General features: G+C 40.5%; 1 protein-coding gene and 1 long non-coding RNA gene across 5 annotated transcripts in view; one reads left to right on the top strand and one right to left on the bottom strand.

Annotated features, from left to right (window-relative positions):
* Positions 1 to 16,467, bottom strand: part of LOC123508057 (glycerol-3-phosphate dehydrogenase [NAD(+)], cytoplasmic-like) — a 37,501-nt gene that overhangs the window by 18,704 nt on the left and 2,330 nt on the right. For all 4 annotated transcript variants that reach the window (XM_045261462.1, XM_045261459.1, XM_045261460.1 and 1 more), the window contains exon 2: positions 6,780 to 6,957. In XM_045261462.1, coding sequence (XP_045117397.1) covers positions 6,780 to 6,957 — 178 coding nt within the window. The remainder of the gene's footprint in view (positions 1 to 6,779; positions 6,958 to 16,467) is intronic.
* Positions 4,338 to 11,731, top strand: LOC123508070. The gene is made up of 2 exons (XR_006675855.1): positions 4,338 to 4,735; positions 11,392 to 11,731. It is a non-coding gene; the product is annotated as an uncharacterized LOC123508070 (long non-coding RNA).

The raw sequence follows: 16,467 nt of genomic DNA, 5'->3' as shown, positions 1-16,467 counted from the left end.
GAGAGTGTGTGTGTGTGTGTGTGTGTGTGTGTGTGTGTGTGTGTGTGTGTGTGTGTGTGTGTGTGTGTGTGTGTGTGTGTGTGTGTGTGTGTGTGTGTGTGTGTGTGTGTGTGTGTGTGTGTCAACACTAAACACATGAATAGATAGAATGGAAAAAAGCAAGCACTGTATAACTACTAAAGATCTCTCTCTCTCTCTCTCTCTCTGCAGCAAGTATAGTCTATTTTGGCAGATTTGAGACACATGCAAAACTATAATAATGCTTGTTGCTTATTTCACTAGCTCCTCTTTCTTCCTCACCCTTCTCCTCTTCATTAAAACCTTATATTTGAAACCTAGCCAAAGATCAGCTGCAAGTCACGCCCATCATCTTATTTAACTCCCTGGTGGGGTCGCGGGGCCTACAATGTTTGAATGTTTAGTTTGCCACAACACATGCAGCTTTTAACAGTGAAACGTCATCCTTTGACTGCTGCATTCTTTAGTTTGTTATTCTTCCACTGTCACACACACACTTTCATAATTACACCAAAATAAACATAAGGCTATCTGTTCTATAAAGCCACAACACCTCTCTCTCTCTCTCTCTCGTCTTTTCACCCGTGTGACATTTGCAGGGAACCAAGAAATGCCGAGCCGGAGTGAAGTACGAATATTTTGAGGCTTCTTGTAACGAGAGAAGAAGAAGAAGAAGAAGAAGAAGAAGAAGAGAGGAGGATTGTTTTGATTAATTTAAGTCGCTGTAATATTGAAAGAAAACCGTTATGTAGTAGTAGTAGTAGTAGTAGTAGTAGTAGTAGTTATTGATGATGATGATGATGATGATGATGTTGTGGTAGTGGTGGTGGTGGTGGTAGGAGGAGGAGTTATGAGAAGACTGGAATGATAAAGCAGATGGCTGATAAGAGCAAGTAGCTCTATCTCAGTATCTTAGAGAGAGAGAGAGAGAGAGAGAGAGAGAGAGAGAGTTACATACTAGGTTTAAGGGCAAGGACATGATGTGTGTGTGTGTGTGTGTGTGTGAACGACGGTCCCTAGTACACAACAGACTCAACCTCTGCGTTGTTAAGAAAGTGTCATCCAGCGTGGCTTTGGTGCGGTTAAACAAGACAGTGTTGGTGCCTTCTGACATGCGCTCCCTGGCCTCTCCAAATACGTCATCACCATCACTCACAAAGCATTTCAACAAGACAACGGATGAAGGTTTATCGCAAAGTTGAATATATAAATCAATACTACTACGCACTTTTATCAAACGCCGAATATAGAAAAATCAATGACATTTAGGATAATAAAACATGGACAACAACTGGCGTGAGAGGGGATAAAAAGTTGAAGAAAATATGTTCTTCCAAATAAAAGACAGAATGATAAATATTCAGGATTTTTTTTTATCTTATTATTATTTTTTTTTTTTTTGAACGGTTCAGAACAACTTGTTCAATGAATGCAGACCATGAAAAAAAGTATGCATTTTGAAATACGAAGACGTACGGGATGTGACGGACTAAAATTATCCACGAGAGAGAGAGAGAGAGAGAGAGAGAGAGAGAGAGAGAGAGAGAGAGAGACCAAGTACAAATTAATACATATTTTGAGATTCCCTTCACTCATAATAACAACAACAACAACAATAATAACAAAAAAACAACCCAGAACTTTACAGACAGTCAAATTTAACAAGCAAACGTTACACTAAATATATCACACGTACCCTCCCCCATCCATATCTCTCTCTCTCTCTCTCTCTCTGACAAGGGCATTGACCCCGAGAGACTATTGTAAATAAGAAATATTAATAGATAACAATCACACTGGGAGGCTGCAGGACACGGGGGACGCTTGTTGGGGAAGGGTGAGTATTCTGTAGTCTATGTGAACTGTGGGCTTGCCTGTGTTGACCGCTGGCTGTGGCTTCAAAACTGGACAAAGGAAAGTCGGCGATATAATGAAAACTTAACCAAACCTAACTGTAACTAAGACGGAGGTATCTAGACATTTGTTCCTTAATTTTGGCTAACTCTTTACTTTTACTCAACTGGGCCTTTTATATATATATATATATATATATATATATATATATATATATATATATATATATATATATATATATATATATTGTTGCCCTTGGCTTGTTTCTTTCCTGCATAAAAAAATTACCCCTTCATTACGGGGACACATTTTCACCTTGATATATATGTATACGATTAGACCATTTTATTGACATTAGCAAGGGTCTATGGAGGTCAGAAGACTGATGGCCAGATTATTCACTATTCTAATCCCCCAACATGAGTTTCTGAAGCTGTATAAAATCACCAAATAATAAGCAGAATGTATATGGAAACGCGTCATGGTACTGAAGGGCTTAACCTAACCTTAGAATCCTAGCTTAACCTAACCTAACCTAACCTAACCAATTCAACTTTAACATCACCTCGCCTTACCTAACCTGACCCAATCTTGCGTGTTTTAAAGTGATAGGGACCTACTCTTATAGACTCGAGAATTATGAGGGAAGGGACATGGTGGGGCTAAATGAGGGAGGGAAGAGTGGCGGAGGAAGAACAGGGGGAAAGATAAGAAGGAAAAAAGTGAGAAAGGAAGGAAGATGGAAGAAAAAAGAAAGGTGGGGAGTGTTGGGAGATGGCAGATGGAAACGAAGAACAGTAAATAACGACAAAAAAATTAAGAAGGGACGAGGGAGGGAAATTATATATGAATGGAGGGAGGGAGGGAGAGAAGAAAAAAATGAAAAGAAAGAAAAACAAACCGACAGAGAGACAAACAAAGGAAAGGAAAGGAAAGGAAAGGAAAGGAAAGGAAGGAAGGAAGGAAGGAAGGAAGGAAGGAAGGAAGGAAGGAAGGAAGGAAGGAATGAAGGAAAAGAAGGAAGGAAGGAAAAGAAGGAAGGAAGAAAAGAAGGAATGAAAGGAAGGAAGCTCTGGCGAAGAACAAAGCAGCAGAGGGAATTGGAGGAAGAAAAAATAATGTTAAGAAAGATGACGGAACGAAATGAAGGAAAAGAATTAACGAGAGAGAGAGAGAGAGAGAGAGAGAGAGAGAGAGAGAGAGAGAGAGAGAGAGAGAGAGAGAGAGAGAGTAGGAGTACGAAGAGATGAAATGAAGAAAACGGAAACTTGAAACATTTAATGAATATATAAACAAATAAATAGATAGATATACAAAGAGGCAGATGTAGAGATTAGAAAATGTAGAACCATAGTAAACAGTTATGTATGTCAGTCAGGTTAGTACACAATCTACACCTATCAGATGGAAGGGAGGGAGGGAGGGAGGGAAGGAGGGAAGGAAGGAGGGAGTTTGTACAGGTGAGAGTAGCCAAAAAAGGATGCCAGATGAGAGAGAGAGAGAGAGAGAGAGAGAGAGAGAGAGAGAGAGAGAGAGAGAGAGAGAGAGAGAGAGTCACGATAACGAATACAAACGAACACAAAGAGAAAACATGTACTGCACTTAGCTACCTATTGATTTATCTGGTGTGTGTGTGTGTGTGTGTGTGTGTGTGTGTGTGTGTGTGTGTGTGTGTGTGTGTGTGTGTGTGTGTGTGTGTGTGTGTGTGTGGGAGGACACTGACACGACAGACGGGACAGCTTAAAAGAGGAAATGGGAAAGACCTCTACAATGTACCACCATCACCACCACCACCACCACACGCAACACTTGTCCACCACACACCAACAGTAACACATCCTACTCTGCTCCACAACTTAAGTGCTCTTTCTGTAAAATGCCACACTATAGTTTTCTAATTTTTTTTTTTTATTTATATATGCACACCGGTCAAGGGCAACAAAAATAGGTATATGAAAAAGCCCTCGCTGTTTTATCTTCATTACTTTAGCTAGTACGTCTAATCAAATCTGTCTAGTTATAAATAGGTATAAAAAAAAAGGACCCTGCTTATCTTATCGTCACGTACGTTACAATAGTTTAACTCGTTCAGTACTAAGACGCATTTTTATCGTGAACTTTTTTGTTGTGATTAGACGCTTTTATTCTACATGAGGAAGAGTCTACGGAGGTCAGAAGATTAATGGCCAGAGTCTTCACTGTTTTAATTCCCACACGAGTTCCTGAAGCTGTATAAAATCACCAAATCGGACAAGAAGAATGGATATGAAAAACTACGTCCTGATACTGAAAAGGTTAATAAAATCCATTACTGTTTTAATTCCCACACGAGTTCCTGAAGCTGTATAAAATCACCAAATAGGAAAAGAAGAATGAATATGAAACACTACGTCCTGATACTGAAGAGGTTAATAAAATCCATCACGTTATGACTTCAAATCACTAGTAAACAAATCCCAAGGTCACTGATGTAGGTGAAGAGGACGAAATGTGAACGCGGGAGAAAAAAATATGCATGCCTGGCAGATTAAACGTGTCTAGGTACGAAGAGGGAAGGAGTACTGGGGTGAAGGGGTCGGAGCAGGGGGGGTGATGGGGCAGGGACACGAGGGTGAGGCAGGCACGAGACAATGTTGGCAATGGTGGTGGCAACAGAAGAGAGCCAAGTTACTGAGCAGGAGTGAGAAAGGGTTCACCTCGAGTAGGTCAAACAGCCTCTATTTTTACTCCCCCCCGCGCGCGGAAGTCTACACTGACGATCGAGGCAGAATGCAGGAAACCATACCGGGGCCGAGGGAGGTGGAGTCGATAGATTATAAAGGTACTCTGCCTTACAATGAAGAGCAATCCACAGCTCCTTTTGGTAAGTGAAGTTTCGTTTCATCTGTTTGTTTATGTTGAGTAGTTTTCTTTTTTTTATGTAAGAGGGGAAAAACTGGCCAAGGGCAACAGAAAGAGTTAAACTAAAGAGGCCCACTTAGTTGCCAGTTCCCGTGCAGAGTGTTAGCCAAAAGAAAGGAATTAATGTCTTGAAACCTTCCTCTTAAATGTCTATATAGGGTAAAATGACTGAGTGTGTTGGGCTATATAGGGTACAATGAAGTTATGCAGAGTAAAATTGACTGAGTGTGTTGAATTCCATAGAGCAACTTAACCTTCAAAAAATAGTTAAGGCAGGTGATCTTCATGCGTTCCTCTCTGTCACCAGCACAGCAGAGTGAGGGGCAGTGATTGAGAAGCCGACAGTGTAAAAAGAAACACTGAACAGAGCAAATTACGGAAATAAAACAAAATAAACTAACAGAGGCCGCCGTGGTATACAGTGGAACCATGCGCGCTTTAGGGTCCGAGGGGTCTCCAAGCGCATGGGTTTGAATCCTGTCCACAGTTCGAGTGTAGGTTGGGCTTCCTCACTCAGGGCAATGGTTTCCTAGCGGGTGGGTTTTCAGATAAGGGGTGCCACAAAAAAGTATCCCATTTAGCCCATAAATTCTCGTGAAAAAGCCTACATGGTATAAATAAAAAACAAATATATAAAAACATCACGATGATTCTCTTAAGGAGCAGAGACAAAAAACTCAACTACATTCAGTATAATAAAACAGTAAAGTGTGACTACATGATAAAGAACAAAACTGAATGAACACTGATATATATTACTAACTATGACTGCTACACCTGTCCGTTTGTCTGTCTAACATCCTCACTGTAACAAGTTAGGATTTGGTAATAAAACCCTCAAGTGAAGAGTGATTGATGTTAAACACTGCAATAACCAGGGGTCATAAGGCGCCGCAACCAAACCATACAAAAGATTAAAAAGAAAATAGAGAGAAAAAAAAAACTAATACATAAGAAAATTGAGAGGATATAAAAAAAAAAAAAACGAAAATAAAAACGAGAAACATCCAACAACCAGGGGTCATAAGGTGCCGCAACCAAACCATAGAAAGAATAAAAAAGAGAAAAAAAAACTTGATACACAAGAAAATTGAAATATCAAAAACAAACAAAATAATAAGAGCGCAAATAAACGAAGAGCATTCAATAAATTCAGCACAAATCGCTCGAATAACAACTAATTATACACGTGAAATATGAAACTCCATCAATTTAGATTACGTATATTCGATAATAGAGAAAACACCGCGCTTGATAACGTTAATGTACATGTGTGATTAATATCCCTGATGTGATAAGATAAAAATGACTGTTTGAGATAAAGATTGAAGTATAAAGAATGGGTGACAGTTTGACGTGGAGATAAGAAAGATAAATGTAAAAAATAGTCAAAGGATCTTATGGTAGAGATAATCTTGTATAATTTAAGTACAAGAACAGCATAATGAAAAGATAAAAGACGAGGTTATTGAGAAAAGGATAGTAAGTTCGCTCTGATGGACTAATGAAATGGAAAAAATATTTATCTGATGTCATACACGCACGCGCGCACGCACACACACACACACACACACACACACACACACACACACACACACACACACACACACACACATTAATCTATGTAAGTCATCTAGTAACTAAAATAAACGACGCTTGTCAATGAGCGAGTGAACTACACACACACACACACACACACACACACACACACACACACACACACACACACACACACACACTCCTGTCACCGCACACACACACAAAAACAGTGTACACAACGAACAAATGACTGAAGACAGACAGAGACACACACACACACACACACACACACACACACACACACACACACACACACACACACACACACACAGAGTCAATGAATTTGTCTTCAATTTGTATATACTAGTGTTATTTTAAACTTATAATCTTAATAATAATAGTAATAATAACAAATAATAATAATAATAATGGTACTACTACTACTACTACTACTACTACTCACGTACCACATTGGGAGGCAGTTTCTTCCCCGGCAGGTACTTGACGTTCTCGTGTGTAGTGTTGATGATCTCCGTGAGCTTCTTGCCGTCAATCTCCTCCTCGTACACATACATCCTCACCTCGTTGTCAAACTGGTCGAATTTGGTCACATTGCTCCCCACGATCTTGGCGATGGCTGACCCCCTGCGCGAGGAGACACGTGGTTTAGTAATGGGTGTTAGCCAGTGGTGGTAACAAGATGAGAATATACGTGTTGATTTGTATTTGGGCTAAAGGCAATGAGTGAAAGACGGGCTTGTTGTGGTTTTCTCTCACTGAACATGTCACGTCAATACTCTTTAACCCCTTCACTACCATGACGCGTTTCCATATTCATTCTGCTTACTATTTGGTGATTTTATACAGCTTCAGAAACTTATGTGGAGCTTACAATAGTGAAGACTCTGGCCATTAATCTTTTGACGTCCGTAGACCCTTCCTTATGTAAACAAAATCGTCTGATCACACCAAAAAAAACTCATGATAAAAATGCGCTCCAGTACTGAAGAGGTTAAACATTTCAGTTGTATGTAGAATCCTTTCCACACACTAATGGAAGATATTATAATTACTTTTCAGGGTGTGTGTTAACATGACTGTACGCAAAATCCTGCACCAACAGTGAGGAAAGCACACCTATGACGACATGTAATTAATGCGACCCCTTGAAATTATACTTATAAGACTACAAAGCATAATAAATCAATAAAAAAACTGGGATAAATAAATGAAGTATATACGAATTTTCGACACACTGTATGGGAGCGTTTGGACTTTTAAGAGGATAAAGCAGAATAGTTAGGGAGGACTGTACACATCCATCAGGGACAATACCACAGCCTTGCGAGCATTGAGAACCAGCACTCAAGTGAAACTCCTTTTTTTTTTTTTTAAACATAGTATTGCCCTTGGCTGACCTTCTCTCCTACATAAAAAGAATCATAATAAATAAACAAACAAATAAGAAAAAATAAATGCAATTGATTACATGTAGAACGATTGCATGAATTACTATAAACGTGTACACTACTTAATCATTTACATTCCGTCAAATATCCACTTAAAATATAAACATACTGAAATTGAAAATATAAATAGTCAAATCACTTGCTTACACTGCCAAAAATTTAGTGATTTAAGTAATACCATATATAGATGAAAGTAACCCTGTGTGTGTGTGTGTGTGTGTGTGTGTGTGTGTGTGTGTGTGTGTGTGTGTGTGTGTGTGTGTGTCAAGTGATCGGACAATGCATTTATGTAATTATAACACGTAAATTACACAAAACAAGCCAGAGAGAGAGAGAGAGAGAGAGAGAGAGAGAGAGAGAGAGAGAGAGAGAGAGAGAGAGAGAGAGAGAGAGAGAGAGAGAATCTGGACCCACGACGTTTCATTATCACTTTTATCTTTAGCGAGGGACAAATAACACAACAAGACCCAGTACTTACCCTTTCGCGCTCAAGGCTAAAGGTTATCAGTGCGTGAAGTCAGCGGGGAGACAACACAGGACCTGGTGGCGGACGGGCTGTGGTCTAAGTAGCAGTACTGAACCACATAGCAGGTGTAGGAGTATAACATGCGCTGCCTTCCTAATTGTTCATGCATGGTTTCTATTGAAGATGTAGCCTGCGATGACCTATTTGTACGTGTGAAGCAGACAGGTTAACCCCTTCAGTATCATGACGCGTTTCCATATCAATTCTGCTTACTATTTAGTGGTTTTATAACAACTTCAGAAACTCGTGTGGGGGGTTAGAATAGTAAAGACTCCAGTCATTAATCTTGCCTTCCATAGACCCTTCCTAATGTAAATAAAATGGTCTAATCGTACACAAATCTCAAGGTTAAAAAATGCGTCCCAGTATTGAAGGGGTTAAGGATACAACAGATAGCTAAGAGAAAAAGGATGGTATTTTGTTGCTTCCTAAATAAAAAGTATACATAAAAGTAGCGAGAGATTTAGTAGCGTCGTATACCTCCACCTACCGATCAGCCTTCCCAGGGTCGATATGCTTCATTTACCTAACTCTGGATCAGATTAAGCACTGGTGAGTTAACGAGAGGAAAGAAGAAGTGCCGAGTTGATGTGATGTGGAGGGAAAGAGGGAAAGAAGACACAGGTGGATTTGCGTGTAGTGTGGACTGTGGAAGAAAAGAAAAAAATACATAGATGGAATTGCGTTAGAGCTGAAAAAGAAGAATCAAGAGAGGAAGGCGTAGGAAAAAATAAATAAATAAATAACCGAGAGACAGCGAAAACTAAATAAAAAAAATAAAAAAAACAGCACGAGGATCGACTTCAGTGATGTGGAAAGGAAGAGAATGAGATGAAATTACGTTTGAGCTAGAAAGGAAGAGAAGCAACAGAGAAAGACACAGGGAACAGAAACAACTGAAAGATGAGACACGCCAACTCTACATGCCACTAACCTTATAGTCTCAAAAAATGGCAAGAGGGGAGAGGAGGAGGAGCTGATGTGATGTGGAAAAGAGAGAGAGAGAGAGAGAGAGAGAGAGAGAGAGAGAGAGAGAGAGAGAGAGAGAGAGAGAGAGAGAGAGAGAGAGAGTTGACGTAATGGTGCAGTCTCATCACCAACCCATCATTACCCTACTACTACCACCATCTTCAGCTGACGACCAGTTTGCTGAAGCCCACAGTTCATCCCTCTGGTTTCGCCCTTATCACTGCACGTATGCTATGGGAACACTGATCACTCCACTGTCAATGCTTTCCCCCTGAGTGACTGACGTGTGCTGCCTCAGTTATCAGTATCAACGTCATGTCTACGTTTGTTTAATCTGTCCAAAGGTTTGCTCACTCTTATCAACTTATATCAAGTTAACTACGTAGTGTATGCAGAGAGAGAGAGAGAGAGAGAGAGAGAGAGAGAGAGAGAGAGAGAGAGAGAGAGAGAGAGAGAGAGAGAGAGAAAGTAAATACTAGTAGCCGCTTTGTCAACAGAGAGAGAGAGAGAGAGAGAGAGAGAGAGAGAGAGAGAGAGAGAGAGAGAGAGAGAGAGAGAGAGAGAGAGAGAAAGCACAAACACATACATACATACACAATCCCTTCAGTCATCACACAGGAAACCCTAGAATACTTTTTTTCTCTCCTTTTTTTTTATACTGTTCTTTTCCGCCTCCCACTCGACCTTCAACCGTAGGGACACAACTGTTCTCGTCGCCCTGGCACTGACCTTGACGGCGCACCACCAACCAAAGCTGGTGTCTATATACTTCACCAGAGAGCCACCTCCGGGAATGCAGCCAGCCAGTCCCCGGGGAGTGTTGTGCGTCTATTATTATTACATTTTATCACAATAGTACGGACAGCATTCCCAAACACTTATGGCTTTGTGCACACTTTCAAACTGGCTCTAGGTTTTATTATATTTCATCTATTATTATTTTTTTTTTTTTTATGTAGGAGGTGCAAAGGCCAAGGGCAAAATAAAAGAAGGGGCCCAGTAAGGTACCTGTGCCTAAAAGGTTTGCCGGTCGTTAAAGATTTGAATGAGATTAAGTGTCTTGAAATCTTCCTTTTGAAAGAGTTGAAGTCATAGGAAGGAGGAAAGACAAGAACAGGCAGGGAGTTCCAAAGATGCACAAAAATAGTAAGAAATAATGGGAATAAATAATACAGGTGGATAGAACAGATGATGATGATGATGATGATGAGAGAGAGAGAGAGAGAGAGAGAGAGAGAGAGAGAGAGAGAGAGAGAGAGAGAGAGAGAGAGAGAGAGAGAGAGAATATAGTCTTGTACAGCGATGGGAGGCATGCATATCAGAACACTTACCATGAAAATAGCGTTATGAGATACTAAGAAAGATAAGGTTGCAGCAACGAGAGAGAAGCCGACGATGGAATTAACACAAGAACAAACATGCATAGTAATACATACACACATACATACTCTATAGACGTGTGGGAAGAATCATTTATCGGTGGTTATCTAGTAAAAAACACATTAGTTACGTCATAAAGCCAATCCACTGTGACATAATTGAGAGGAGTAGCAACCAATCCCTTCAGTACTGGGACATATTTTTTTCTATAAGGTTTGTGATCATTTTATTTTACATTAGGAGGAGTCTATAGAAGTCAGAAGATTAATGGCTAGAGTCTTCATTATTTCAATCCTCACATGAGTTTCTGAAGCTGTATCAAGTCACCAAACAGAAAGCAGAATGAATGTGAAAAATCCGACATGGTAGTGTAGCATTTAATCTCTTCAGTACCATGACGCGTTTCCACATTCATTCTGTTTACTATATGATGATTTTATGCAGCTTGGGATTAAAATAGTGAAGACTCAAGCCATTAATCTTCTGACCTCCATAGACCCTTGCTAATGTCAATAAAATCGTCTAATCGTACCCAAGACGCACAGGAAAAATACGTCTCAGTACTGAATTTAAAAGGAACTACACAAAGCTGACTGTCACATGCCTTCCTGTTGCACCTCATTATTCTCACTAGAAAATGTAAGAATACTTCGCCATACGGTAATAGCAACGGTAGATCAGAACACGAGGCTTACACTACTGGGTCCGTTATACAGTCATCTTATCTTCCCACAGACCGTCATTGAGTGCACGACAGAAACACAACCATCGTGTGAGAGCGACGCCACGCCAACAGTCTCCTAATCAACATGTGTGGGAGTGAGCAGCAAGTATTCCCTATCAGCAACACCAGTGCGCTTGTAAGGGACACACACACACACACACACACACACACACACACACACACACACACACACACACACACACACACACGTCATTTGTCTGGAGATGCTGAGAATTTACACGAAGCTATTGATGGTGATAACGATGAGAGAGAGAGAGAGAGAGAGAGAGAGAGAGAGAGAGAGAGAGAGAGAGAGAGAGAGAGAGAGAGAGAGAGAGAGAGAGAGAGAGAGAGATTATGAAGAGTTAATGAGTTCTTTTAACACACACACACACACACACACACACACACACACACACACACACACACACACACACACACACACACACACACACACACACACACACACACACACACACACACACACACACTATCGTTAGGAAATAAAATTGCAAGAATGACCTGATTGAAAGAGAGAGAGAGAGAGAGAGAGAGAGAGAGAGAGAGAGAGAGAGAGAGAGAGAGAGAGAGAGAGAGAGAGAAATAAAAATTGCAAGAATGACCTGATTGAGAGAGAGAGAGAGAGAGAGAGAGAGAGAGAGAGAGAGAGAGAGAGAGAGAGAGAGAGAGAGAGAGAGAGAGAGAGCACTTACGCAGTTCATCGCCCTTAAATGCCACATCATTGGACTGCAAAATTAATCATCCTCTTCATATGTGTCACGATGAGCAGTGAGTTCATTGCAAGACACGCTACAGCACTCCACAGATGCAGTTCCCGAATCCCGGGGTGAAAGTACTGCACTGCACCCAAGTCAGGCCAAGACTCGTGACCTTGCGATAATACTAATCATGCCATAATTAAACTGTTTGTCCTATTCAAGTCGTGTTTGCATAAGACATCGCACAAGGGCATGTTCATTATTGTAATACCAACGGGGAGTCAAGTTGTAACAGTCAGACCTTGGAGGACACGGGACGCTTCTGTTTCCGGGGAGCACTTGTATAGAAAGACATATTGACCGGCTGAATGCTATTTGTGTGGCGCCAAACACTAATCAATGAAATTTGTAAATATGTGATGCAACTTTAGATCTGAAATGCATCACTGACAGCAAAGGGTGAAATTTTTCGCATTCATTTTAACATTTTAAGATTCTCCGATGTATCGTTAGAATTTAAAAATGCATCACGATCATCAATATTGTTTCTTTCTGATACAAGAATACTGTTTAGGAACCCAGAAACTGCAATGTATACCTTACCATTAGAAAGTTAACATATAAAGACACCCAGCAGATATACAAGTGAAAATTCATGATAGAACAGCTGATCCATGTAGCAACCACACTCCTTCCTTCCTACTCATGACAGCCGGACAAGCCACGCGGACCGCTAGCATCGGCAGGCAAGGCACTCCCACACGAGTTATTGATCCACACAAAGAAAACCAGACGGTGAGTGGCTCGACCAATGCTTCTTGACATGAAACGGTGAGCAAACGGCCGAAAATTGTAAACCGGTGTCCATATACCCACCTTTTTTTTTCAGAATTAATGTAACCAATGTTTTTTTTTAACACACCAATGAAAAAGGAAGAGCAAAAACAATATAATTCACTGGTAGCTCTGACAACACCAACAGGATAGATACGCGTAAACATATAATAGATGCAATACTTTTAATATGACGTATCAATAAAAAAAAAAGTTTGGTGTGTAAGTACGTAAGTCTCTCTCTCTCTCTCTCTCTCTCTCTCTCACGCACACACACAACGTCCTTTACCTGGGCCAAGGTGGACGTGATTAAGGCCGAGAGAGAGAGAGAGAGAGAGAGAGAGAGAGAGAGAGAGAGAGAGAGAGAGAGAGAGAGAGAGAGAGAGAGAGAGAGAGAGAGAGAGATATATTTCTATCGAGTTGATAAAAACAATGAAAAAATGCACATCCTACCATACCAATTCCTAAATTTGACAAAAAAATAAAAAATAAACTGAGTCACACAGCCTCCTACATTCGTCCATGAAGTAGTGAAAGCCTCGTCATATTCGGCAGCTCACAAGATTCGGCTTCCTACACAAAACCTTCACATAGTCAATTTTTTTTTTCTATTATTTGTCTCCGTACAAGGTCATGGACAATACTGACTAAGGAAGTGTAGTGTGATTTCCTGTCTTCCACGATACCAAACGTTGCCTCGTCAGCAGATTTCTCAAGTACAGCCTCAATAGCAATTCCTTGGCCGTTTATTGGTTGCTCAGCAGAACGAGATCTAAAGTGCGGCTTTAAGATCCTTTTTGTTCCTATCCTAAGGTATTAAGTTTAGTCTGGTAGAATCTCGTACATAATCTTTAGATCCTCTTTTTTTTCTAGTTAAGGATTTCTGTTCTGCTGATTAGACAAATTTTCTGCAGCATGAAGATTTCAGTCTTAATTGCATGATCTCCAGTTCAAGTAGTAAGTTCTTCCTAAGTGTGGAAAGACCTTAATTCTACTCCACAATCTCAAGGGTAACCTAATCTAGAAACTTAAATTACATCATTTACCCGCCCTCACGCCTCATATGCCCCCGTTTTACGTTTGTCTTTGCTAATAATTCTACTTCTAAGATATCAGCAAACTAATTTCACTAATATCTCGAACATATGCACAGCCTCGGTCAGTCGGGGTCACAAGGAACACTGTTCCGCATCCCACACTCCAAGCCCAGACGCCTGGATAAACAATTAATTCAACTGACGCACTGTGGAAAAAAAGAACGTTTGCGTAGGTCAAGTCGCATCAAACATTGCCAAGGATAAAAACAACACTCAGTTCCTGTTTGCCTGCGTGGTTACATAGCCTCCTGATATAACGTTCGCGTTACATCCAACATAACGCAATCTTCACATTCTCCTCTGGCAAAGCCTTTATTTAACTTTCCTAACAGCCAGTGTGTTTGCAGTCCCAGACTTAAAAAATACTGTAAAATTTAAATAGCCTTTTTGATTCTTGAAAAATGCAAACGTCAGCTTCTTCATCAGTTTACTCCATGCAGTGTAACGCGTACATGATTGCACTAATACAAGGAGAAGGCATATTGCGGATCTGCATGGTTAAACATTGTTAATGGCCATTTCCCTGAGTTATGTAATGAAGCATGACCGGTAAAGTTCCTGATGTATACTCTCTATATACTTCTGCATAACACAACATAACGGCAAGTCTTTACTGTGATAAAGTAGAACCATGGACTTCCACTCAGTGACTCAGCTGTTTCTATCTGTGTGCGTATGTTTGCTCATCTGTCAACGTAGGGAGGGAGCTTAGGGTGGTGGTGGTGGTGGTAGAGTGGCGGTGACTGTCTGGAGTTGGCGGGTGGCAACAGACTTTCACTGAATCACATCCTCATCCCTATAGCTTGACTCGGACCACGCGCATATGACGATTACGTAAAATATCAAACAAAACCAGACCTTCTCGCTCTTACTAAACCGCTTCATTTCCCTCCATACCAGTAAATACAGTGTACTGAGGAATGTTCAATATGCTGCTATAACAAGAGAGAGAGAGAGAGAGAGAGAGAGAGAGAGAGAGAGAGAGAGAGAACACGGCTGCTGAGATGCGTGGTCATGAAGCGTAAGATAATAATGGTTGTCGTGCGAGGTGGCAGCCGAGCAAGGCCGTCTAGGGAAAGAGAAAGAGGGGTGGACAAGGTGAGTAGGTAGCAGCCTGTCCCCACCAACCTTCCAACTCTTCCTCCTCACCCTTCACCCTTCAACCCCGCCGGGAGCGCCGAGTGCCGACCGTGAGCCAACACTATACACTTGTGAAAGTCGATACCAAGAAAACCAATCCCTTTTGAATCTTGTGTTGTAAAATATTAGTGAAAAAAAAATCGTATTGTATTGTAGTAAAGAAGAAGAAGAAGAAGAAGAAGAAGAAGAAGAAATAATGCAAAAGGAGGTTTGGTAGTGGCCGGCTACTGAGTGGAGAGACACCTGCAGGGATGAATTGTCAGGAAAGCCCGGGAGAGAATTGGTATTGGATGTGGTGATCTGAAAGTCGTATAGATAGTTTCATTTACTTGTCTATTTCATTATTATCATTATCATTATTATTATTATTATTATTATTATTATTATTATTTTACTTGTTACATGCAGGTTGGCTAAAGGAAAGAATCGCGTCACCTGAAGCATCAAAGGGGAAACCAGAGTAATGGAATGATTCACAAATATAGTCGGATTCCAACTTCACGGAACATTTTCCTACCATTTTTTTTTTTTAAGTAAAAGCGCTATGATAACTCGAGGGATTGTAGTACACAAATATATCATTAGCCAGCAGTCATGACGTGCAAATTAAGCCACATTCCATTAAAGTTAAGTAGCGAACCAGTCTTATCTTGAGTGTTGCAATGTATTATGAAAGTACGATTAGACCCTTATCGCTAACGGGTGTCAGGAGAGATCGCTACTGAGGGGATGCATGGCATCTCTTGCCGTGAAGGAACAAGATAAAAGGTAGAATGTAAACATTTTGCGCTCAATTCTTGCTTAGAGTATACATATATTTCTTGCAATCAATCAGTTATGCAGTCTCACAAAGCACACGCCAAGACGGGTAGACTAACTTCCCTTCAAAGAGTGTATATATCTTACTATTTGGAGGTGCTCTATTAACTTCATTCTTTTATTTTTCCCATGAAAATATCTTAGTAGATGTTGAAGTAATTCGATGCAAATCACAGACCAGTAAGCACTAAATGCCTAAAATTATTTGTTTTCTTTTATTTTCTTGTAATAATGATTTTTTTCATATTACACGAGCAATAACTGAACACAATCCCAGGGAAGCACAGATGAGTCAGTCAATATCCACAGGTGCACGTGCATGACCTGTGGTACAAGTCACCGTACATTACAACTGTGCTACTGCAGTCTAACGAACGTTTGTTTAGAGCACACGTGCACGCGTCAGACAACACCAGCATGCATCACTGAAACCGACTTGAATGATATGCTTTAACTCCACTTTCCTCCTTCCCTCCCT

Source organism: Portunus trituberculatus, chromosome 24, assembly GCF_017591435.1.
Source record: "Portunus trituberculatus isolate SZX2019 chromosome 24, ASM1759143v1, whole genome shotgun sequence".
NCBI lineage: Eukaryota > Metazoa > Arthropoda > Malacostraca > Decapoda > Portunidae > Portunus > Portunus trituberculatus.
This window is presented reverse-complemented; position numbering and strand designations above follow the sequence as displayed.